Below are 23,832 nucleotides of genomic sequence, written 5' to 3'. Positions count from 1 at the left end.
TTTTCATAGAGATTGAAAGAGAGCGAGAGAGAAAAAAAAAGAATGAAATAATGTTCCTTTTCTGTACAGAATTGGACCCGAGCTAATTTCACAGTTCAATGAAGATCCCTGACCCTCCCACGTGTCTTACATTCAATACGGCGTCAGGTAAGCTGTGCAAAACCTTACTTTAACTGGCTGGTTTGCCATTTCGTTGCATGTGTCTTTGGTACAAAAACAATCAAAATATAGTGTGCAAATATTCTTTCTTTTTTTTCTTTTCGTTGTAACTCAATGAAAATATCGACGCCCCCATGTCGACGCCCCCAGACCCCCAGAACCCCACCCCCTCCCCTCGTCCACCCCACCCTTCCAACCCCACCCCGGTCCCCTGAATACGGAGTACCAAAAACCAAAGTAATCTATTGCAGAGCCCTCCTATATACACAGACTCTGTGGCATCGCGCAACAAGAGCTTCCTTTTTCTTTTATGTACATTCAGAATATCTTTTAACAACTGAAATACGCACGCACGCACGCACGCACGCACGCACACACACACCTCACATTCAGCGACGGTCTAACTCGGGGTAAAGTAGTCCTCTCCTACACACACACACACACACACACACCCACACACACACACACACACACACACACACACACACACACACACACACACACACACAAACTTTTTCAGATCGTACACAGACACGCACAAACATACACAAGGCACAATGAATAGAACTCTGACCAAACACTAGTATGACCACACCAAACTGTGAGCCTTGGTCGTCTCTACTGTACAAAAAAAAAGAAGGGGGGGAGGGGGGGGGGGCAGGGGGCGGTGCCAATGTTCTTGTTTGTTTGTTATGTTGTTTGTTGTCCACTGGGAAACACTTTTCCTTTATGTACAGTTTTCCTTGAGGAGACGCCGTCGTCTTCATCGCCACTGCCATCTTCCTCACAACCTGCTCCCACGTCGGCATCATATGCCCGCTGAGCCCAAAGTCCAGTTCTAACCAGCAGCAAGGCCAAAAAAAAGGGAGAAAAAAAGCATCAAACTACAAACACCTCCACTCGCTGGAAGTTCAGCCGCTGGGCTTTGCACCTTCACCTGCCTTAAAAAGAAAAAAAAGAAAGAAAGAAAAATAATATCTTGTTCTCATTGCAACCCTTAGCTTGACTCTTTCTTTTTCATCAAGGGCTTTCACTGGCTATAAATTAACTGCCATGAATTTAACAACGGCCGACCTGATTGGCAGACGTGGGGCGGAGAGGGGGGTCGGGGGGGCGTGAACATATTCAGGCCTTCAATCCAAAATACATCCAGTTGCCCCCCCGACGCCTCACAGCACATTGTCGAGCTTTCCAATCTCCTGTTTAGGCAACTTCAACCACCTCGGTGACACGTTCCGTTGCCATGTGACGTGAAACTCCTCGGAGGAACGCTAAGGTTTAAAAAGTAAAGTCACCCCTCCCCACCCCCACCCCTCACACCAGTCAATAACTCCTCTTCACTCACTGCGTCCGGCAGCTGCGCTCGCGGGGCCGCCTGCGTCCCGGCCCGGGGAGGCGGAGCCCGCACAATGCTACGTTTAAAGACACGTGGAAAAAAAGGGAACGCCCTGCTACTGGCTGTCCGCCCAACCGACCGTCGTCGCTCTGAGAGGCGCGGTGTCCCAGCGGATGCTCACAATGGGTTGAGAGAGTGAGAGTGACGCGCTGCCTCGGCTGGAGGCAGGAAGCGAGGGGTGCGCGTCGTACAGGTGCATGGCTTAAACAAGCACACATACAGACACACGCGCACGAGGGGTGGTATGTGCGCTTGTGTGACTAACGATGTGTATGTTCTCTGGGTTGGAGGGGCATGCAGAGGGGAGCATAGTTACAACAGGACAGCACGGTGGTAATATTCCTTCCACTCCTCTCAGTGGACCCCCCCCCGACGTGTCTACATCTTGGAGGTGGGGACGCGCAGGCCCACCAGTCCGCCGGTGGGGTCCCCGCGTCCGGTGTTGTCCAAGATCTTGTTGACAAAGTCCGACGTCTGCCCGGCGACAGGTGGAGCAACTGCGTGCACACAGAGGAATAACGGATGAAGACAAGCGAAGGCCATGATCGGGGCTCAGATACTGTTTTCAGTATCATTTCCACCCAGTTTGATACAAAAACAAGGTGATTTGAAAAGCAGGTGATATATTCTGAGTTATTTGAATTTATTGTCATTTCGTATTTCAACAGCGGCCGTAAAAGCGATGAAGACGGTTCTCACCCAGTGTCTCCTGGATGAGGTGCTCCAGAGTGTCGGTCATGTTGGTGGGACGTGGAGACGAGTCCTCCACCCGGGCCACAATCTCTTCTTTGATGGTGTTGATGACAAACAGCAGCCGGTCTGCAGGTGCGACACAATAAACCCCACTTTGCTTACAATTCCAGCTTATTGCCACATAAGGTAATGTGTGCCAGTGTATCAGAATGTTAATGGTCCTGCTTTAAAGTGTGAAACGAGTCATGAAGTAACAACTTACCGTACTCTGTACTGAGTCCCCACAGCTTCACCTTGTTTGCTTCATACTGGGCCTTCTTTTTCAGGCGGCACGCTCTAAAAAGAAACAAAATAAATTGCTCTTTTTACTCTGAACGACAGCGCGTTTGCTTGCGCGCCCCACGTTTTTGCCTCTGTTGTGTTTTTTACCTCGATGCCAGCTTGTTTTTCTCCTTGCGGGAGCGCGGCCGTGCAGTCAGAGGCAGCTCGCTCACCGGGGTCAGGTCGCTGATCACCTTGTTTAGTTTGCGGAGCTCCGTGCCAATTTGCAGCAGCTTCCGCGGGTTGGGCGTCAGATCCTCCACGTCGGTCCGGCGGGACTTCTTCAGCATGTACTTCCCTTCAGGTCGAGAGACAGAGCATTCGGTTATTTGTTTTATTTTTCATTCCTATTGCCTTTTTGGTCTTCACTCAAAGCATATTTAGAGTTAATTCATGTGTTTTTCTTTGCTTCGCTCATTACATGTATCTTGTTGACATAGTGTTCGGTATCTATCTGCTGTGTCAAAAGTTGTAAAGATAAAAAAATTAGAGAGAAGAAAAATTGCATGAGAAGGTGTGTCCTAACTTTTGACTGGTAGTGTATGAATACACTTGATGTTCAATTGGATGATTTAGTTGAAATAATAACCGCATCCCATCAGATTATTCTATATCTAAAACCAGGCTTGTATCGTACAGCAGTGTGTGTATGTGCTGGTGTGTGTGCTTGTGTGTATACCATGGAGAGGCCCGTTCTTCTGGTACAGGTTGCTAGGCAGCGTGTGTCTGTCCCACTCAGACGGCTTGAGCATGCGTTCCTGCTTGGAGGGGGTGAGCTGCTCGCTGTATTCCCAGAAGTAGCGACGCTTGCCTCTCTTCCGGCTGGAGACTCCTGGCGTCAGGCCTTTAACATCCTCCATCAGCTCCACGTCGCACCCTGGTGGACGCGGGGGGAAGAAGAACAGACAGTGAGGAAGGGGGCGACGGATGGGACAGCAGGGGGCAGGAAAGTCACAGGGCTGAACCTCTACCTGGCTCAGAGAAGGCGTCGCTCATGTCGTCGTCCTTGTCTGCTTCATAGTCCTCGTCCTCTTCTTCCTCCTCTTCCTCCTCCTCCTCCTCTTCTTCTTCTTCGTCGTTCTCGGACAGCTCGTGCTCGCTGCCGAAGCCCTCGTCGTGATCTTCGTCGTCCATGTCCTGCCCGTCACCCTCCTCTTCCTCTTCCTCCTCCTCCTCCTCCTCCGCCTCGTCCTCTTCCTCGTCGTCCTCCTCCTCCTTCTCCAGTTGGGAGTGGGCTCTGCCGGCCAGTCTGGTGCGGGTCAGGAACAGTGAGTAGTTGTGTTCTTCTTCTTTGTTCTTCTCCGTGCCTTCAACGATGAGGAGGCCGCCGCCGCCGCCGCCGCCGCCGCCCCCGCCCCCGCCGCCACCCCCGCCACCGCCCACCGCGCCACCGCTGTCCAGCCCGGAGGCGTCGCCCTCCAGGACCTGGCTCGCCTCCACAAGTTGAGGCACGGCGGTGGACCAGCTGACGGGCAAATCCCTCCTGGCGGCTGCTGCGTCGGCCTTCCTCTCGAAGCTCGCCAAGCTGCCGGAGCCGCTCGCTGGGGCGGCGGGCGGCCCCGCCGAGGCGGAGCTGGCTGAGGTGGAGGCCTTCTCCTCCTGCGACGGGGACAGAGTTAAAGGCGGTTCTGGTCTGTCGAAATCCAAGTGGGATGGCTTGTCGGGATGAGCTCTGTGCACAGCAGTAACGCGGACTTTGGCCTTCCGAACAAAGTCGGAGCCGTGGGAGGCCGGGGCCGCCATCTTGGCGGCTCGGCCCTGGGCCTTGAACTGAGAGGCTCCGTAGTCCTGCGTGAGGCTGCTCAGGGTCTGGGTCTTGGCCATGGTCTCGGTGCTGGAGGGGACGGGCCTGGTGGCCTTCTGCAAGCCTTCGGCAAAGTCCGGAAGGAGGCTGTGTGAGGGACAGGTGGCGGAAGAGCAGCTCGGCGACGGTCGCACGGGACTGGGTCCCGGTCCTTGGCCGGGCGCCGGGGGTCTCTTACTGTGGCCAGGAATCTGGGGCTGAGGCTGGGGGCTGGGCATAGTCAGGTCGCCGGCTGGGTACAGTGCCTCGCACACGGGCTGCGAATCCTCGCTGTTGAGCTGCGCCAGCGTGGGAGTTCGACTGATGACCTCCTCGTCCTGGTAGGGGCTGGAGAAGTCGTCCAGTCCCAGGAAGTCCACCTCTTTGGTGCCCCAGATGTCGCAGCTGGTCAGCCGCGTGTATCTGCAGAGCACAAAAAGCTTTCAGCGTGTGTTTACAAAGAGCGGCCAGACTATCGGAACCAGCAGTAAACTTGGCAGCAGAGGAAAGCCCAGAGTTCTGTTTTAGTTTTTACACCCACATGGACACGGCTGTGTGTGTTGCAGAGCTCCCAAGTTGAAAAAAACAAAAAAACAACAACAACTGTTTGATTAAACCGCGAGAAGAAAAAACCTGCATCGACCCAGGAACACGCTTCACTATAAAAACACTAAGGGAGGATGTGGACGTCTCGGTTGTTGAGCAAATAACGACGCCGAGCTCTTCTCTCTGCGTGACTGCAAGCTGAACATGCTCAGACAAACTGCTGACAGCAACACTCGACATCAGGGGAGACAGTGCACAGTCTCGTCAGGCAAACTGCAGGCCAGATGGAACATCGTGTGGGACGTGTCGTAAACCACAAGCTGCTCCAAAAGACCCGACATGACCGACGAGACACGCAGCCACTGTTGGCTGCCAGCGGATGTGTGGACGTCTCCACCTACAGGAGCGGACCTGCTTCTACACGGATCACGCTGCACGATCTCATCAAATATCCGCAATGAATAAATTGTGGGTCATGCAAATTAACATGAGCTACGCAAACTTGTTCCATGTTTTGAGTTTTGCTTTACTGATCCCTACGAAATAATGATGTAGCGTCTAAATGACGGCTAAAATGGCCACATCCACATAAAAAACAAAAGAGGTCCCTAATGAGTGTCCACCTGCGAAATGAGTGGAGGAAAAAAAGCACACTAATCAAGTTGGTACCTGGTGAGATCTTCCCAGTAGGAGTCCCACTGTTCGAATGCTGAGCTGTTGTTGGCTGCCTCACCATCACCCAGACTCATGAGCTGATCCACGCAGCCCTCGGCTTCCTTACCGCCATCGCCAACACCCACCACGCTGTCCCCACAGGGGCTCTGTCGGTGGCTCATGTCTCTGTCCTGAACACAAAAAGAAATGGAATAAAGATAAAGAAGGGACAGTACTGCACCACACTCCGATCATTGCACTGGAGTAACTTTGCATAAACGACAGTAAAAAACCACATTGCAGGAGAATTAGCTCTCTGTTTACAGCCTCCAGGAAAAAAACAAACACATTAGTCTTAGAAAACAGTCGTGTGCAATTCTGTGTAAAATGCAACCTTAACTGAAGAGAGAAACAAGTTCCATATCTATCCAGTTCTGTTTATGCATGACTATGATGCAAGAATCAGACAACGTGGTGCTGAATCACTGCGGTGGACTGTGGAACAGAGGCATACACCTGGAGCTGACAGCATGAGCGGTGACAGGTGAGCTGTCTTTTTGTCTGCCCGCTTGCAAAATGTCACCCGGCTGCTGCTGCTGCTAGGCAATTAGACACCGACAGCTGCGTATTAAATGTTACAGTATCTGGCAGACAAAAGCCAGCGAAGCCAAATGTTGATTTAAAAAGAAAAAAAAATAAGAAGTGAGAACAAGAAATGGAACGCAGAGACATCATAGTGTGATTAAAAACAGGAGCAGAAGACGCTACTATGAGAGACATAATCCTTGCAGCGAGGAGAAACGCTGCAGAAAGGGACTGATTGAACAAAGAGGCGGTGTTTTCCCTCTGCTTTGATTCATTCTTGTTTGTTCCCTGACCGTGTGTGTTGTGAGTGTGTGCGCGTGCGCACTTGCATGCGTAGCCACTCACCAGTTCGTACATGAAATCTGGGTCGGAGCTGGTGGCGAGCAGCTCAGTGCTGGTCAGGGCCTGGTCGACAAATGAGTAGTTCTGAAAGGCATCCCCAAAGGGAGGCTCCATCCCACTGACGCTGGGCTGCAACACAACAGCGTGTGGGAGGGGGGGAAACACAACTGTCAAAGCCAACACATCAATTCACAAGTTACATTTTTTTTATTTATTTAGTAGGCGTTAGCCTTCATCCCATAACTAGTCGATGCACAATAGCCTGCTTTAAACTCAGTGTATCACTGACAAATTCATTAATAAGCCGAGATAAAATAGGGTGAATGTTTTGTAACCATTACTAACGTGAAAGTGACGTGAATTGTCTTTTCTGATGTGCAACCGAAGCGTCTTGTATTTATTTATTCACACAGTTTGTCCCCAGCGGCTGTTTGCATGCGCTCCACAGAAGTCGCACTGACACAGAGTCTGTTTGTCTGTAAACGCGGCCAAATTCGTCCGAGGCCGTTTGTCTGTCACTGGTTCCCAATATGAGATTCAAGTCTGTTGAGGCGTCATTTAAAAACCCACTATGTTTAATGACGGTCGGCTGGAGTGGTGATAAAATCACGATTTCACGGTGCCACAGTGATAAAAGTATCTCAAGGTGGACACGCGGTGATTTTAAACGATAGCCCTTCTGCCAATTTTACAGATCCAGTAAAGCAGAGTAGCAGCAGATGGAAACTGCAATCACCGTCAGTACATAAGAGCCCGTCGTATTTTTTGCGCTGAGAACGCTCAAACACCAGTAGTGGCCACAAGCAGTGAAAAACTGTATGTGCATGCACCAGTTAGTTTTTAAACTGATGTGTGGAAATATTTTAGTTTCACAAGGTTGAAAAAAAGAAAAAGAAAAGGTGTTTGAATAAAAAAAAAATGTGATTAAGTATTTTTGTTCATGTTAAACCTGAGGCTCACATTTAACAAACTAGTCCACTGTTTGGTAGGTATCACTTCTCCACGTGTGCCGGTTCCTTTCTTACCTGAGGCATCGCCAAAGACAGCGCAGAGCTCCCACTGGGGGACCCTCTGGGACTTCTGTCTGGTCCCAGTGGTGGTGGTGGTGGTGGCGGTGATAACAAATCAGTAAAATAATTCACCGTATAAAACAAGCAAACAAACAAAAAAGGACAATTTGCTGAGTGCCAAAGGGTGGATGCTGCAAGGCTGGAGGACAGTAGGGGGCAGAGGGCGGTGGTCGATAACTGGGCTCAGCCTGGTGTGTTTTGGTTATATGTGATTTAGGTCTGTGGAATAAACAGAAGGGGGAAAAAACATGAGGCCATATAGAAGAAGGACGACATTCAAATTAATGCAAACTACAAAGAAACCACAGCCATTAAAATTGTCTGTCCTATTGGCTCAGACTGGAACAAGGAAGAAAACATTAAAAAATAAAGACTTAAATTGCCTTGTTTCTGTTATTCTAATACTGACAATAGACACAACAACCGTCAAACCAACTCCCCCTTACACCTGACGTCTTACTGTTTTAATGCTGCAATAAATCAAAGGATTAAATCTGGTCTGGAAATGGGCTAAAACAGTCTGCAGTTCTAAAAGACTTAATGCATCCACACTTGTTAAAGTTAGATGGAAATTAAAATGTCCCAACATACATACACAAAACACGGTAGCCGTAACATAATAAATGCAATAAACACCTTTTTGTCATTATTGAATCAAAGATTCATTAACTAATCACTGGTCTTCCTTTTGCAGAAATGCTGAGTCAGTTTTGCTCTGATATTTTCAACCTGCAGTGTCAACCTGTGTTTATTATTTATGCTATGTAGAACATGAATTCTGAAGTAAATTAAAGCAAGATTCCCCCAAAACAGCCTTATTGGTTGGATTCGCTGATACAAACAGTCCAGGGAGTAGGGGAACCTTATCTAAACATAAACATTGCAGCTTCTTTATCTTTAGAATGATCACATAATGGGAAACTCCGCCCCATCGCTTTCCAAAAATGGCAAATTGTTGCCTCCGACCGTCTGTCTGTTTACTGAAAAGTGCCGGTCGAGCGGCCCACTCCTCTGTCTCAACCTCCAGAGCCCGACCTGAAGTCAACACAGCGCTGGGTGCAGTGCACACTACTCCATCCTTCCTTTTTATACCTGCCATCAAATGGCTAAAATCTCACAAAAATATATTCCAATGTTGCAGGGAGAGATTACTGCATTAGTGCCTCATTAAGCCTGAGCGCTCAGCTTTTCAAACCTGACAAAACTCTGCACCCTTGCGGGGCAGCTGCACCGCTCAGATTTCAACTCTGGCGTGCAGCTCGTGTCGCACTGCATCTATGGACTCTCTTCACCAGATGGACGAGTCAGATGAATAGAGGAGACGTTAGATCTCCCATGCCAGGTTAGCGCGTCTTGATGCTATATAGTGAAGCTGCAGCACAGCCTGTTGAATTTGCTGCTACAACTGCCCCACAGCTGCTGATTTGAACAATCGGCCGTCGGCAGACACGCGAGCACACTTACACTTATCGACGCAGCTCGACTTCACGATGAAACTGACCATTTTGCATAACTCGAGTAAGCAGCTCGTCTTTCAACTGTGACGTCCACGTGGGAGTGGCAGAGAAAAAAAAAAGAACCTGTTTGCCGCTGTATTATTTTTCATATTGCAGCTCCACCCTCTCAGCGACCACATGCATTTCACTTTAAAGTGCGACTAAAATGTTTCCAAAACATTCTGGTTTTAGCCTATTGTAGACGCTACCAGGGGTTATAATGTTGTGTTGAATTCTTCATCTGTCAAATAAGTCATAGGGAAAAGAGCCTAGGAGACAGACAACGGTGAGAAGAGTACGCCTAAAGTGCAACAGGCATTTGAAATGATGAGTGATATTAACAATAACATAAAAAAGAAAACTGTATTTTTTGTGCTGGCGGACCGTTGCTAATATTCTCGATGAGCCAAATCATTATCTTATTATCTCGTCAGCTCCTCTGTTCCAGGTTTCAGCGGTGGCCGATGAACGAACGTCTATAGATTTGTCTATCTCAGAATGACTTGCACATTACCCCTAGCAGCCCAAGTTCATTTGCAAAGCACCCAAAACACAAAGCGGCTCTTGTTCCACCAGTTGCAGGAAGTCGTGGTGACAAAGTCCCCCCTCTTCTCCCACATGCAGCTCGGAAAGCACCAACTTCACCAAACCCAGGCGGTTTTGTTTTGGTTTGTTGGGTTAATGAAGCTTTAGTTCATTGTCACCTCAGTTCATCGTGATCATGCACCAACTGCAACATTTTTGGCACATGAAAAAAAGGGATCTGCATGAAGACATGACCGAGTGCTAAACAGCTGACACAAGCACACATTGACCCTGCTTGACTGAGGCAAACTGATGACATCACTTCCTCTGCCAACTGAACTTTTCACCCTTGAGCTCTGCCTCTTTGTTGTCATCTTGTGAACAACTATAATCCAACAAAAGCGCATCTTTAAAAGAGCAAATCTGTACTTGTATGCATGTAAAACACCAACAGCAGCTTATCAAAGTTCAGCCTCTGAAATACAACTTGTGATATGCATCGCATCAAAACGTACTTCCTTTCAGGACGGCTGTGTCTTGCAGCAGAAGCACAAAAAGGAAACATACAGCGTTACCACCACAGCAACACCAACATTCAGTGAAAGTTAAAGCCTTTCTTTGGAACCAGCATTCTTGAAAACACGACCAGATCCTGCAACAACAGCGCTTACAACACATTTAAGTGTAACCCATCTCACCCATTTTGTAGCAAGCAAATGCCGTGATAAAAACTGAGGCAGCAGATCTGAATCCTGCTTGGTTTACTCTGCAAACATTTACCTTTTGTTTTAAACTTTGGGATTTTATTTTGGCTTTTGCTCACAGCGGTCTGATCTGTGGGCTTGGATGTGAGCTTCTGTATAAAGATCAAGTTTGCAAGGTTTTTTTTTTTTTTTTTAGTTTTAGGGACATGAACTTTCATACAGTAAGACGAAGAAGGGAGTCGCGGACACAGAAGGACTCTCCCTACAGATGGAGAACTTAATGAAGACCAAAGCAATTGAATTGCAGAGCATTTCTGCAGCATCATGGTTTCAGTCTCAGAAGTGCAAAGAGGAGAGAGAATTTAATTAAATATGGAATGAGGGTGCTTTGCCATTCAGTGGAGGCACCTTTACACCTTCCTCACTCTGCATGATCTGACTGACTACCTTGTTATTGTGACCGTGGCTGTATTATTTATTACTGCTGGAACTAACAGGCTGGATGTATCAAAAGCTTTGCACATGAGAGTTTTGCTAGCACTCTTCAATAAGTGAGATAAATACGAGGTATTAAATTAATTTAATTACATTTACATTTGATGTCCAAACATAAACAGATTCTCTCAAAACAGCATTTTCTGCTCAGTTTTACATTCTCCTTCGGGACATAAAGATAGCTAAATATGTTATGATATGCTATGATGCTACAGTAGATATTTTAGACAAAAAATTGCCATCGCTATTGAATTGGTTGTCAAATTACACTGCTGTATCCATCGGACACTAGGATCACGCCACACTGGCAGTACAAGGCCATGGTATGTTTTTCCTCCGTTGATGTTTTTTTCGTGCTTGTTTACATTGGACTAGTAGCTCTCATAGGCATCCGCTGGATGGAATGCTCTCTGTTCATGAGACTCCAGATCGGTGATGTGCATCATAAAGCGTCAGCAGAGCCAGAATCCACAAAGCAGCGAGTACTAAACGGCTTTGATGTAGTGTTTGAGTGAATAACCCATTTAACGTTAAAAATAAATGACATATATGGGGATTTAAGTGTTTTGCCAATGAATATTTTCTGAAATTACATTGTCCTCCATGACATTACCTTTTGCTTACTTGCAAAAATAAATAAATAAATTAAAACTCAAGCGGATATGCTCAAGACCAAAACCTTTACTACTGTTCCTGCTTGTGACTCTGCTATCCTGATCTCATCGTTAGACTATCATGCAAACGGCTCACATTCTTCGCCTCACAACATTGGAGGCAATCCAAGTAGGCCGATCAGCGGTGTCTCATTTGGAGAGAGTCCTACAGAGACCAGGAGATGCCAGCCTGTTTACTAAATAGAACATGTGAGAGTATCTTTGCCAACACGACAAGGCCTTTATGTGTGAGCACAACATGGCAACAAACAGAATGTGAACGCTCAAGAGGGCCGACTGTCTGCATAGACTGCAAGAATAAATGATGCATTTTCCCTTTTATTTGCTTCCCACAATAAAATTATGTTTAAAAGGTCAAATACATCTCTCTCACATTAGACACTGTCTGCAAAACTGCAATCATTTGCTGGGCTGAGCCATTGTTTATATTATTAGTTCCACCTTTGCCTTTGCTGCTACGACTCACCAGAGTTCCAACAGTCAATATACTGGGTTAATGGGAAAGATTTGCAAGAGTTACACTGGGAGCATGTTTTCTTTCCGAGAAAATAAAATGTAAATTTAAATTTTCCAAAAGTGAGATCAAACTGTAGCCTGATCTCTCAGTGACTAGAAATAGCAGGAGATACTTAACATTAGAACGTTGAGGGGCTTAAATTATATTATTCTTGTGGAATTAAGTGGAACCTGTCTCACCATCTTGCAATAAGACAAGCTCCAGATGTCCCTCCTTTGTGATTAGCTCAGTGTACAATGACTTTTTGATTTTTAAACAATTATCTAGAATGATCGGCAAATTATTAAAAATGATTGTGAAAGGTTAAATAAAATGTGAGTATAAAAGAAATATCTTTAATTTAATGCGTGTGATGGCTCTGTGTACGACCCAAAAGTTCACATATGTGCATTGCTGACTGTGAGTTGGTGATAGTAATGAATGACCACATCGCACTGCACAAGTGGCAGAAGCGGAATCAGACTCATCTCTCCTTGCAGAGAGGGAAAACCACCACAACACCAGAAGATAAACCAAGGGGATAAGAGACAGCACTAGAGTTGCTGAGTCATTCAAGACCTTTACTCAACCTTCTCAACCAACATTACAATCATTGCAACTTTGCTCTCTCTGAGATGGATTCACTTGCGAGGAGGAGGGAACAAAGTGTTCCTGACGGAAAACCCACAATACATCTCAACATCTACATTATCCTCATCATCCTCATCATCATCACTTTACAGACAGGGATCGCTTATCAATAACCAGTAACGATTCCTAATAACGCCAACAACAGCTATGGTAACGTATCTTGCTTTTCAACACGAATGCTCAGCAAAGCAAAACAAAACCACAGACTAACTTCCTGCGCCAACACCCACGTAATCCGCCTCGCCTATTGGTGGCGCGGAGGCTACGTCCCGCCTCCGCTCAAACTCGATTGGCCGCTTCGCCTGTCACTCGAGGGGGGCGGGGACGGGTGCTTCATAATAAACAGCTCGCGTCAGCCTAGGTTGAGGTGGAGGTGGAAGATAAACAACTTGGAGGCCTACATTTCCGTGGCCTACATAGCTCAGTTTAAAACATGACGGAGACAAAATCTCACACCTGCTATCAAAATCGACACGCGGCGATATGTTCATTTGCCGTTCCGCGGCGTTTGGCGACATTCCTGCTGGTTCAAACCGACCCCGCACCTTGTGAGGTCCGCTGTTAAACAATACCGCACGTTGTTTTAACCAAGTCATTTGACACAGCTGAGGAATCTTCCCGTCGATCGGTAAACTTTGGTGGGGGGTAAAAACCTGGTTTTGACGTGGAATGATCTCCTGTGATGAACCCCAGACCACATCGAAACTTCTAGCGGAGTCGAGTTCTCTCCCAGCAGCTCTGGATGTGCTGTGTGTTGGGGGGCGTGTACCTTCATGGCTGCCTGCGATCACTCGCTATTTTCGTGGACGTTTCGCGGACACCCAAGGCTCCGAGTGCCTCGGAACGGCCGTTATTAAACACCGTTTCACCGATGCTTTCTAGAGGTGCCGACGGAGACTATATGAAGGCGACTGATACTTTGTGAACACGAAAGGTTGTAGCAGGATCAGAGCGAGCTCACTCCAAAAACAATAATAATAATAAAAAAATAAAAATTATTAATGTCATTATTATTATTACAATTTATAGCAGGACTTGACATACTGTTGGCCTGACAAATGGCACTATGCAAACCAGCTGTTGGCAGTTTGTGACAGGTGGAGCGGCCAGTGACACTTGACAGTGACCGATAATTGCTCTCGCTTCTTAATCACACGTTACTTAGCCACACTTTTAGCCCGTCAACACTTTTGGCGCAAGCTTACCAAAAGCCGTGGCCCCAGCAACCGGTCGACACGTTTCGCCTTTGGTCGAAGCGATCAAACGGCGATCTCTCCCTCCCTTCTCGACCGCAGCGAGCAGCAATCAGTATGGCCTCCATCCGCCCCCTTCCTCGTCCCAGCTGAGGCTCAGCGCGCAACAACAAGCCAGCGAACGAGCGACCCAACCAACTGCCGTTAGCCTCCGAGCTAATCCCTCGTCGCGTCGACACAAGCCGAGCTCCTTCCGCCAAAAGTCCGCGCGGAACGAGCGAGAAACGCGGCCCCACTCACTTTTAAGACGTCCACGTACGAGTCTCTCTCGGCGTCGGACCTCGTGTGTGTGTTGTGTTGTGTCGAGGCCCCCTTTTCAATGGAGTCCACGCTGCTACGGCTCTCTCGGGTTTGTTTTGTTTTTCTTCTTCCTGACGGGTTCCTGGAAAGCGCGTGACTGCCAGACCACGTGGTGCACCGCTGGGCCTATCGGAGCAGAACTCAGCCCGAAGAGAAGGCACACATACACACATACACATACGGGGGCTTTGCGTTTCTCTATTTTTTTCACCACAGACAAGAATGACCTCGGCCATCAGTTTCACAAAGGATGTTCAAGTTGGTTACGCTGCTCTGCCGTCAGAGAGACTCAGAGTAGTTCAAAAATTAAATAATCCTCAATTATCAAACTTTTTGACTGGTGGTCACAATGGGTTCTGAAATTTGACAGAGGGGCCGGAGCAGGAGCAGATAGATGAAGAGTTATGGTGACCCAGCTCATAGGAGGAAAAATATATCGGTATTATAGGATATGTAGAAAACACTGCTTCAATGTCAATTGAAAATGAACAAAAGCAAAGTTACAACAAAATCTGTGTCTTTGAAGTCCCAAAGTATTTAGCTCTTTATTGAAATGACCCTTAAAACACTGAAACAATTGATGAAATACAGCTATTTTATGACTTACTTACTATTAATATAATTTCTTCAAGGCTGGATTAAAAAGTTTAACGGGCCACATGTGGCCCCCGGGCCATAGTTTGCCCATGTCTGATCTACACTCATATCAATGACAATGTAGTTAAAGATAATAGAATGCCGTTTCTTATTAATGTAGAAAAGGAAATAAAAAAGGCGATTAGTTTTTACATTTTACTCAATTCAATAGATTCCTTAGTGCGTGTGTATAGAACCATCCATTCTCTATTTCCGCCTATGTACTCAGGGATGTTGGGCTAAGGCAGGGTAATACCCTTAACACGTTGCCAGTTTATCGAGTGCCACATGAATGAAACTGAATTTACTTTTGAGGATGCTCCTTCTTTCTTACTTTCACTTGGGAGGCAAACACACTTTTATTCCTTTCCTGCAACACCCAGCTTCAACAGGTTGGTTTTGATGAAGCGCTCAAAGCACTTTTCTTACTAACTCACAGAATAACTAACGATTTTCATTAAACCAAGCCAAAGCGAAGAGACTATGTGAGTAACTTCCTCAGACAGCCTCCGCCCCCTTTTCCCAGGAAAGAGAAACTGAGAGTCCAGACATGAAGATGATCAACACAACGGTCAGACGACATATAAACAGACCAAAAGACAGACTAATCTGAAGTGAATGTTGTTGTTTTTATTTTAAGTCTTCAGAGATCAGAGACAGTTTGTTGTTTACAGAGAGGCAGACATCATCTACTGCTTTCTGTTTCTGTATGACTGCCAAAACAGTCACCACATTAGCATAGTAAATTGAGTCTACAATCCTTCCGGTATTTGGGCATAATAAATGATGTTGTTTCACAAAAGGACAAAACAACATCAGATGAGGCAAAAAGGATTTTTGGAGTGACCTTCATTTTGCAGTGAAAGTGAAAGGATGGGTCTTTCTTTACGGGAAGAGGGACCTGGGGGAAGGAGGGAGGGGTTAACCAGTCTTATCAGCAGCATCCCTGCAGTCTTCTGCTGCCTCCATCTCACAGTGTTTGTGCAGACAGATCGTACAGATCAAACAACCTGCAGAAAACTCTGCCAGGCCTGTATATAAATGGCAGTGATTGGGATTAAACATGAATCTGTTTTAAGTGTGTTTGTGTAAGTTCCTTGTTGGGTATTCGTTCACGCAGCGAAATACTTTTTTTTTTTTTTAAGACAAGTGTTTCCAAATGTTTAACGAGTCAAATTATATTTCTGTGATTTAACACAACACACAAAAGATGATTTACCTTCCTCCTTACCTCAGAAACATCCAAAGCGTTCCTACACGCTGTGACTCAGCAAGCTGCAATTTGATTACTTGCTGAGTCACATAAAAAATAAAAAAAAAGAATGAAGGAATTTGCAGGATTCAGAAGATGAATATCTAAGAGAAATGACCAAGAAAAGATTATGGCACAAAAAGACATGCGTTGAGTCACACATTCAGCCTAAATGATCAGGAGAAACTTTTTTAAACAAGACAGACACACAATTCTTTTGGTATTTCCAACACCAGCCAATACTTGACTGGTTTCGTCAAATGCAATGTCTATGGATGTTACTATTACTATTACTGTGAGGTTGTCAGTACTGCAGACCAGACAAAGCAATGCAATTAGTCTTTTCTATTATGAGTTAGTGGAAGATTTTAGAGATAAAAGAAACTACAACTGTATTGAAGAAGTAGTTTGAGAGGTGAAACACTTTTGTCTCTATGTTGATTAATGGCTCAAAACAAAAAAAGAAAAAGAAATCATGAAAAATGTGTTGTAAAATATAGCTGCTTTGGTTACCGGGCATATTTAAGACCTGGAACTCAAGAAGCAGCACAAATACATTTATCACGGTGAAAAAGCCTCAGCCTGTAATCAGCGTAACCGAATGAAATTGATTTGTGGTACTATAAACCAAGCTTCAAAAGGCTCCCAGCGGTGCAACTGTTGCAACAGTTTATGGCCAGTCAACAGTGTCCTGTCCTGTTTGTGACAGATGACCATATAACTTTCCATTTTCACCCCAAGCGTGTAAAAGAAAAATTAAACTTCAAATGACTGGAAACCAGGAGGAGGAACGCAATCGAGAAAGCAATTTCGCCTCCGTGCTCAGAGGTCGTTTTTCAGGCAATACATTTTCTACTGTGAAATTGTTAGCAGACAGGAAATGACACCTGCATCACGGCCATATATCACAGGCCAACAGGAGCCAACTGGAGATGTTTTAAGTGACAGGATTCGTGGCAAAAGATTCATACCTTTTATTTGACACGGTTGGTTTGATTAAAATCAGCTGCACGATCTTGTTTATCAGGAGGGTGAAATGTTGGTACATGCTGCACATGATAGAAAGTCAAGTTGCTGTGGCTGACAGATTCAATGATACATTAATAATTTTTGATTGACAGGAACTGACTGAGAGCCACTCATTGCATTTCAAGATATTCTGACAGGGGAAACAAGTTTATTCCCCCCCACTGCTGAAATAATGATGAAAGTTTACTTTACCAGTATCCCGTTACGTTATACTGCTTTTGTTTAGATTTTCTTCATGAACTTTAGGAAGTCCATCCTTTACTTCTTTGGCTGCCTCCACTTGCAAAAACAAATTATTTTGGAAAAACAGCTCTCTGTGATGTCACGAAGGAAAACCTCTTCCAGGTCAGTGGCAACACACCCAGCCAGGTTTTCATTCTATTTTTGGAGAGTGCCTCGTCATCATCATCCCATCTTTAACCCCTGCCATACATTTGCAAGGTGCAACGAAGCATTTTCCAGTGTTTTTTTTTTTTTTTTTTTGCTGAAAACTGTAAACAGAGGGCTAAATACCCTGCTTTACGGAGATCTGGAATTAGAGGCAAAAATCTGAGAATGGGAATAATATGTGGAAAAAAAGCATTATAAGAATTAAAATAGCATCTTGAGATCACCATAATAATCTTTTTCAGCGCATGCTATTTCTGAGACAAACACGCACAACAATATTTGGTTGTGTCATTCCAACATGATGGGGCTTATTAAAGAAAGCCGGATCTAAGCACTCCCAGTTTTTTTTGTCATCATCATCAACATGCACTCCATGGATCTGTCCTCCGCTTGTATTCGCTCCACTGTGAAAGCTCATTGGCTCCATTCTCCCCAAAATAAATTCTTTCCGCTGGATTACGTAACAAAAGCAGCAGGAAGGGGAGATAATGAAAGAGTCCAGTGAAAGGGGCGTCGGAGCACGGCACCAGCGGCCACTTCCACGAGCCACTGAATAACGTTTTAATTTACAAAAGAGATCGGCTCAGAACAGCGTGTCCCAACAAAACATTTGCTAATGGTGCTTTGATCCACAGACGACCACGGCAGCGCTGCAGCAGTATTTACTCAAACGGTGTCATCGCAGCGTCAGTGCGTTTGGGAGAACCCACAGCTGGTAGTGCCACCATTGAAGTGGGTTCTGCAAAAAAATCACTTTGCCATCGTGATCAACGGCTTATCAATTAGCTTGCGGCTTTGAACGCACACTGTTTTTAAACCAGGCTTTGTCGGGCACATTTCCAATCAGGTGTCACACCGCTTACTTTCTTTTCAGTCCAATCACATTCCTGCTAAGGTTTAACTGATCGTATCCACCTTGTTTGGCGGTATAATTGCAAAGGAATGTCTGACATTCAAAGTGAGAGCCTGCATCGGGGGTGTATATTAACCTCCCAACGCGCCATCTTTCAGCATGCAATTCTGCTTCTCTGGAGAAACCTTAAGGTGAATATAAGGTGGGTCTTATCACTCGAACACAGTGATAAGGGGGCTGGGAAAATGGTTTTCAGTTCCGCTTAAAGTTGTCGTTCATGACTTTGATTTGCAAGTTTCTACACGGACTTGGACAGGATGAGGAATTTATCCCAGGAGTGGCTGCAAACATAGCTGGGTGTTACACTGGTGAGCTGTCAGGGCTGAACCAAAAAAATTTAAATGAGCTTCAGACTGATCAATTTCTGGTACTTTGTTTTTCTGTTCAAAAAAACAAAAACAAAACCGCAGTTAATTTCCATCAGACTTTCTCTAAATATGCAGGGGAATTCCCAGGAAAATGGGACTGGGTCACTCTGCCACGGGCATGTTCCTCCCCGAAAATTCAATGCCAACAGCGACCCAAAGACTCATGATGTTTACACACCAGCTTTGAGGTGATAATACAGTGTACAAGATTGTCCTCCTTTGTTCCTTCTGCATCATAGCTCGGTCTTGATCCTGTGCATGAGATCTTTCTGGTCCACCATGTCTGTCTGTCTGTTCCAGCGATGGTAAGCCAGCAGAGCAATGTTCTTGGCAGCCACCGAGCTCATCTCCATGGCGCTGCCGGCCAACTCAATGCCGTTGAGGTAATAAAGGTTGGGGTGGAGCTCCACGGGCGGAAGTCCTTGGCTGCTGCCATAATGCGGGTAGGCCTGCCACTCTGTCACCTGCGCTGAGTAGTAAGACCTAAGATTGAGAGGAAGAATGTTTTGTAATTTGGAATTATTGGACACACACACACACATATGTATACATATATAAATATATATATGTGTGTGTATGTGTAGATTTAGATACAACAGAACAAACTGAAAATGGGTGTAATAAATAGAAAAAATAAATAATAGAAATTTATGATAAATGTTACATACATTCTTTTTTTATTTTTTTATTTAAAAAAACAAAACAAAAACATTTTTCTTTTCTATCATCCCACAATGATGAGATGTCATATTCAGCTGACCTGAAGAGCATTTTGAGCTCAGACTTGTCCAGAGGTTGTGGGGAGAACACTTTGTAGACTCCAGCCTCTTGCGGCTGCTTCCGCCGGAAGGCTGCCGAGATGTTGACGGGACAAACGCTCGCCACGCTGTTGAAAAAGAGATCGGCCGTCTCCGTTGTCAAGATGCTGGCAAAGGGAAACAAGCGTGGGTCCGGGAAACCAAATAAAGAGGTGTTGAGGTAGCCATGCACGATGGTTGCCACGGTGCTGTGATAGCTGCCTGAGAGCTGGTCAAACGGAGGGTTGAAATCCTGGAAGCGGATTTCAGACCCAACACTTTCCTGCAGTGGCGTCGCCAGCACGACAATGTCGTACAGCTGGGAGTCTGTCGCCGCTGCCGTGGTGTAGCTCAGCCGGTACTGTGGAGTCTCTGCTGTGTGGAAACACACCAAACTGTTGGTATCTAGTGCCACATATAATCAATCACCTTCATGTAGGTAGCGAGTCCTTGCAATCATCCCTCTGTGATGTCACAAAGGTCACTGATGACTCTACCATCCCCCCACACCCCAGGCAGGTGGCGGCTCTGTCCCCTGAGATCACCTCACAGCTGCCTTGCTAAAACCCAGCAATTTAGAAGGTTGCAAACACAGGGCTAAAAATCTGAAGATCAGAGGAAGGTACCGGAGTAGACCGGGGAGATGGAGTCGACTTTGGCTTGCAGCAGGTTGGCGTTGGCCATCTTCAGCAGGCCGGAGCACACCAGCTTGTTGCCTCCTTCCACTGCCCACAGGTTGTTCTGGGCACCAGCTAACGAAACAGCACCTAGCGCGCACACGCGCACACGCGCACACACACACACACACACACACACACACACACACACACACACACACACACACACACACACACACACACACACACACACACACACACACACACACAGTCAACAGACATGCCAGGTGCTATAAACCACCACTTAACATCTGCCCACACACACTTCCTTCCACTGTCACTCCCACAGGTCACCCTCTCCTCTCACCTTCTTTCCTCTTTCTATTCCTGACACAGTCTTCCTACTGTTCTGTCACTGACTTTTTTTTTTGTTGTTGTTCCATCTTTTCCCCTCCTCACTTCTGCGACCGCTAACCCTGGGTGTGCCACACATAACAGCTACCTCCTCACTTCGCCCCACTCACTCCCACTTCACACTTCGTCTCTCACTTCTTCACACCCATCTGACCTACAAAGGCGGGGATGCTGACATTCTGGCCATAGTTGACCCTCATGACGGGCGCGATGACCTCGTCGATGAAACGCTGTGACACGCCCAGCTCTAGCAGCGAATCGGAGAGCGGCCGTCGCGTCATGTTGATGAAACCGCTCCCACCAAGAGAGTCCAGCAACTCCTCCACCGAGCTGAAGGCGTAGCCGTGGGCCTGGTACTTGTAGATCCTAGTTAACGCAAGCAAACAATATCAGAATGCTTTAAAAAAAAACAAAAAAAAAACAACAACAACAAATAACCAATAGCTGCGTTTCCATTTCAGTTTTTCGCAAAATAAAAGTGATAATTATCAAAATTATAAGAAAGTACAATTGTGATTTGCAGGCGTTTCCATTGAATGGTGTGAAGCGCATTAGCCGTAATTCTGGTAAAATCTCATCCCGCGAGATTTACTAGAATTACATTTGTGTTTGTTTGCTGTCAAGAATGCTTGTTATATTTTTTTTCTCTTTGATTACTTATAAAAAATATTCCATCTCCTCCTCCATCCAAACATGCCGCACCATTTCGCGATTGCAATTCTAGGGGTAATGGAAATGCAGCCAACGACGTCATGTAACCACACAGATCATATATCTTGTTTCCGCTGCACCAAAGATGCATCCAATCACACACCCACAATGCCTTGCTGCTGTGAAACCAAAATACAGCAAACAGGTTATTAATATCCCTTAATGTCCCACCTCATGAATTTCTCCATGATTTCCTCCACCCACATCTGCAGGCGTATGAAGCTGATGCCATAGCGCCACCACAGCCTGAACAGGTCGAGCAGGTACCAGTCCGTCTCCTCCAGAATCACCTCCTCGCCGTTGAACACAGCGGTCTTACCGGCCATATTGCGACGGTACTTTAACCCTTGAGAAGTAGACACATGGCATATTTTTATTGAGAAACGCCCGTGGGAAATCTTGCACTCACTGGTGACTATCGAGTGTCAGTTACGCTTGTATTTCCCTGTGATGATGAAAACTGGATTTGCTTGCTTGCTGTGTCTGTCTGTGTTTGCTTCACCTTTTGTAAACAACCACGACTCTGCCGTGAACCATGATGAATAACACAAAGGAGTCCAATTGAAAAAAGCCATAAGCCCAAAAAGAGGTTCCTGTTCCAATCTAGAGGAGCAGAACAACTGGCCTGCTGTCTTTGTTTTGGAGATTTTTGTGCTTCCATGACAGAGATTAAAAATGTGTGTGTGTGTGTGTGATTTTGGTCATCCATACAATCATAGTCATAGTCACATATATATCGCATTTTCATTCACAGACAAGCACTGACATGACAAAAATAACGTGTGCCTGTGTGTGTGTATGTGTACTACATGGTACAACACCCACCTAGCTGTTTGACAAACTCCTGCATGTGGAGGTTGAGGGAGTGTATGATGGATCCCCCGGACTCATAGTCATGGTGATTGACTGTGACAGTGGCGAGGCGGCCGCCCACCTCTCCCTTCTCAAACACGTCCACCTGGATCTCAGGGCCAAAGTGCTGTCTCAGGAAGTGGGCGGTGGCGCTGCCTCCGATACCGCCGCCGACCACCGCTGGACAAGGCACAGAGGCAGCGTTGGTGTTTATGTTTAATGACAAATAATTGTTAATTCTACGCTTTCACGAGACGTAAAAGATATGGCATGAACACAAAAGAGGGACATCTGTCATCGTTAGCGTGCAAAAAACAAAACAAAAAAACATGCAATCACAAAGTATGCATGGTAAATAAAACCTTCTGGACAGGGTGGCGTGACTAATTGTTTAGTACTCTAGCAACGGAAGGAGGGGGACTCTGACGTTAAAGTTCTTAGAGCTTTATGCCTCTGTGTGTGTGTGTGTGTGTGTGTGTGTGTGTGTGTGTGTGTGGTCGTTGATGCTGTTGGGTGATGCACAGTTAAGGGGGCGACTGAGTGTCTGAGTCTGCCACTTTAATGAATATTTGTATATTTTAACATGGAAAGAGTGGATAAATAGGAAAATCAATCATGGAAAGAGTGGATAAATAGGAAGAAAAAAAACCCAAAACAATCTCAGCACAGCAAACCACTACAGTTGCTGACATCGCCACGGGCTCGAATTCCAATGAGTGTGCACCTCCCTGAATTCGGGACAACGCTAAACTCTCGTTAACATTTTACAAGCAGCCTCATATACTTGCCTATTTTGGATGGCTGAGCTCCATCGACATGTGTAGACGCCGTCGGGTCTCCGACAGCCGACAGCACTGACAGCACGGAGACTACCAACGGGAGAAGAGAGACGCCCATGGCGGCGACAGACCGGCGGGAGAGCAGCGGGAGCAGGTGTCGAGCAGCAGCGGCTAACGTACCGGCTAACGTGGCCCTTTCTACTGTTGGTTCCCGTCAGAGACAATCAGGTCATTCACATCCGACATCCGCTTTATGCTGTAGCCGTGGGTCAGTGTGCACACGTTTTAAATCTCTCCGGAATTGCACACGGGACGGCTGGATAACGGTGACGATAAGGCCCGGCTCGCCATAGTCCTGATGATGATGAGGATGATGATGAAGAAGCGATGTGGGTGGTGAGACTCGCTACTTCCGCAGTCGCGGGGCAAGCGATGCTGCTAGCATTAGCCTCTGCGAGAGAATACTGATAAACGAGTTTCAAAGCGGTGACGTCACAGTGCACGGAATAATATCGCCGCAGGAACGTCGTTCCAAATAAAAAATATATACATTAACGCCACGACCGCTGTAATAGTAATACTAATGATGTAGATCAGGGGTCATCAGCCTTTTTTTTTTTTTTTTTTTTTAACCCGAGAGATACTTCATTCTAATGATAATAAATGAATGATTAATGATACTGATCTATGTTAAGACACTGATCACATGAATGAGTTCTCAATAATAATAAAAGACAATGACTAAACAAGGTTGGATAAAATCAAATTTTAGACGCAGCTCAATAAGCGGTGCTATTTTTCGAACAGGCCTGCGGGCTACTCATGTGGTGTCCTTGAGGGGCTACCTGGTGCCCATGGGTGACCCCTGATCAATATATCAACATAAACACACAAAAACGAATATTGACCGTTCTACAAATGTGTTAAAGAG

The 23,832-nt window shown here is 46.1% G+C and overlaps 2 protein-coding genes across 4 annotated transcripts; both read right to left on the bottom strand.

The window, feature by feature from the left end:
• Positions 1–350: 350 nt before the first annotated feature.
• crebrf (creb3 regulatory factor) lies at positions 351–14,236 on the bottom strand. 3 transcript variants are annotated; one of them, XM_076031810.1, is made up of 10 exons: positions 14,084–14,236; positions 7,505–7,768; positions 6,483–6,608; positions 5,568–5,743; positions 3,541–4,775; positions 3,249–3,446; positions 2,678–2,867; positions 2,511–2,584; positions 2,255–2,374; positions 351–2,052 (listed from the first exon to the last, which is right to left on the bottom strand). In XM_076031810.1, exons 2-10 carry the CDS (start codon positions 7,511–7,513, stop codon positions 1,934–1,936), a joined length of 2,247 nt encoding a protein of 748 aa, XP_075887925.1. In that variant the 5' UTR covers positions 7,514–7,768; positions 14,084–14,236; the 3' UTR covers positions 351–1,933. The 3 variants fall into 3 exon arrangements, with proteins under 3 accessions (XP_075887925.1, XP_075887926.1, XP_075887927.1); XM_076031811.1 differs by lacking the exon at positions 14,084–14,236 and adding an exon at positions 13,796–14,009; XM_076031812.1 differs by lacking the exon at positions 14,084–14,236 and adding an exon at positions 13,244–13,380.
• Positions 14,237–16,990: 2,754 nt separating this feature from the next.
• On the bottom strand, positions 16,991–23,284 carry pcyox1l (prenylcysteine oxidase 1 like). The gene is made up of 7 exons (XM_076031820.1): positions 22,911–23,284; positions 22,096–22,302; positions 21,442–21,616; positions 20,714–20,925; positions 20,155–20,295; positions 19,492–19,903; positions 16,991–19,214 (listed from the first exon to the last, which is right to left on the bottom strand). Exons 1-7 carry the CDS (start codon positions 23,017–23,019, stop codon positions 18,965–18,967), a joined length of 1,506 nt encoding a protein of 501 aa, XP_075887935.1. The 5' UTR covers positions 23,020–23,284; the 3' UTR covers positions 16,991–18,964.
• Between the last annotated feature and the right edge of the window lie 548 nt (positions 23,285–23,832).

Source organism: Nelusetta ayraudi, unplaced genomic scaffold, assembly GCF_046127955.1.
Source record: "Nelusetta ayraudi isolate G7.1 ecotype Tasmania unplaced genomic scaffold, CSIRO-AGI_Nayr_v1 ptg000033l, whole genome shotgun sequence".
In the NCBI taxonomy this organism is placed as follows: Eukaryota; Metazoa; Chordata; class Actinopteri; order Tetraodontiformes; family Monacanthidae; genus Nelusetta; species Nelusetta ayraudi.
This window is presented reverse-complemented; position numbering and strand designations above follow the sequence as displayed.

What these genes read in the sequence shown, in the direction of transcription:
- crebrf (XM_076031810.1), bottom strand. An exon ending in CAGATTTCATGTACGAACTG is followed by an intron (nt 5,744 to 6,482) that starts GTGAGTGGCTAC and finishes TTTTGTGTTCAG; the next exon opens with GACAGAGACATGAGCCACCG. An exon ending in TACTGGGAAGATCTCACCAG is followed by an intron (nt 4,776 to 5,567) that starts GTACCAACTTGA and finishes TGTGCTCTGCAG; the next exon opens with ATACACGCGGCTGACCAGCT.
- pcyox1l (XM_076031820.1), bottom strand. Translation starts at nt 23,019, where the DNA reads ATGGGCGTCTCTCTTCTCCCGTTGGTAGTCTCCGTGCTGTCAGTGCTG. An exon ending in AGCTCAGCCATCCAAAATAG is followed by an intron (nt 22,303 to 22,910) that starts GCAAGTATATGA and finishes TGCCTTGTCCAG; the next exon opens with CGGTGGTCGGCGGCGGTATC. An exon ending in GAGCTCAAAATGCTCTTCAG is followed by an intron (nt 19,215 to 19,491) that starts GTCAGCTGAATA and finishes TCTCAATCTTAG; the next exon opens with GTCTTACTACTCAGCGCAGG.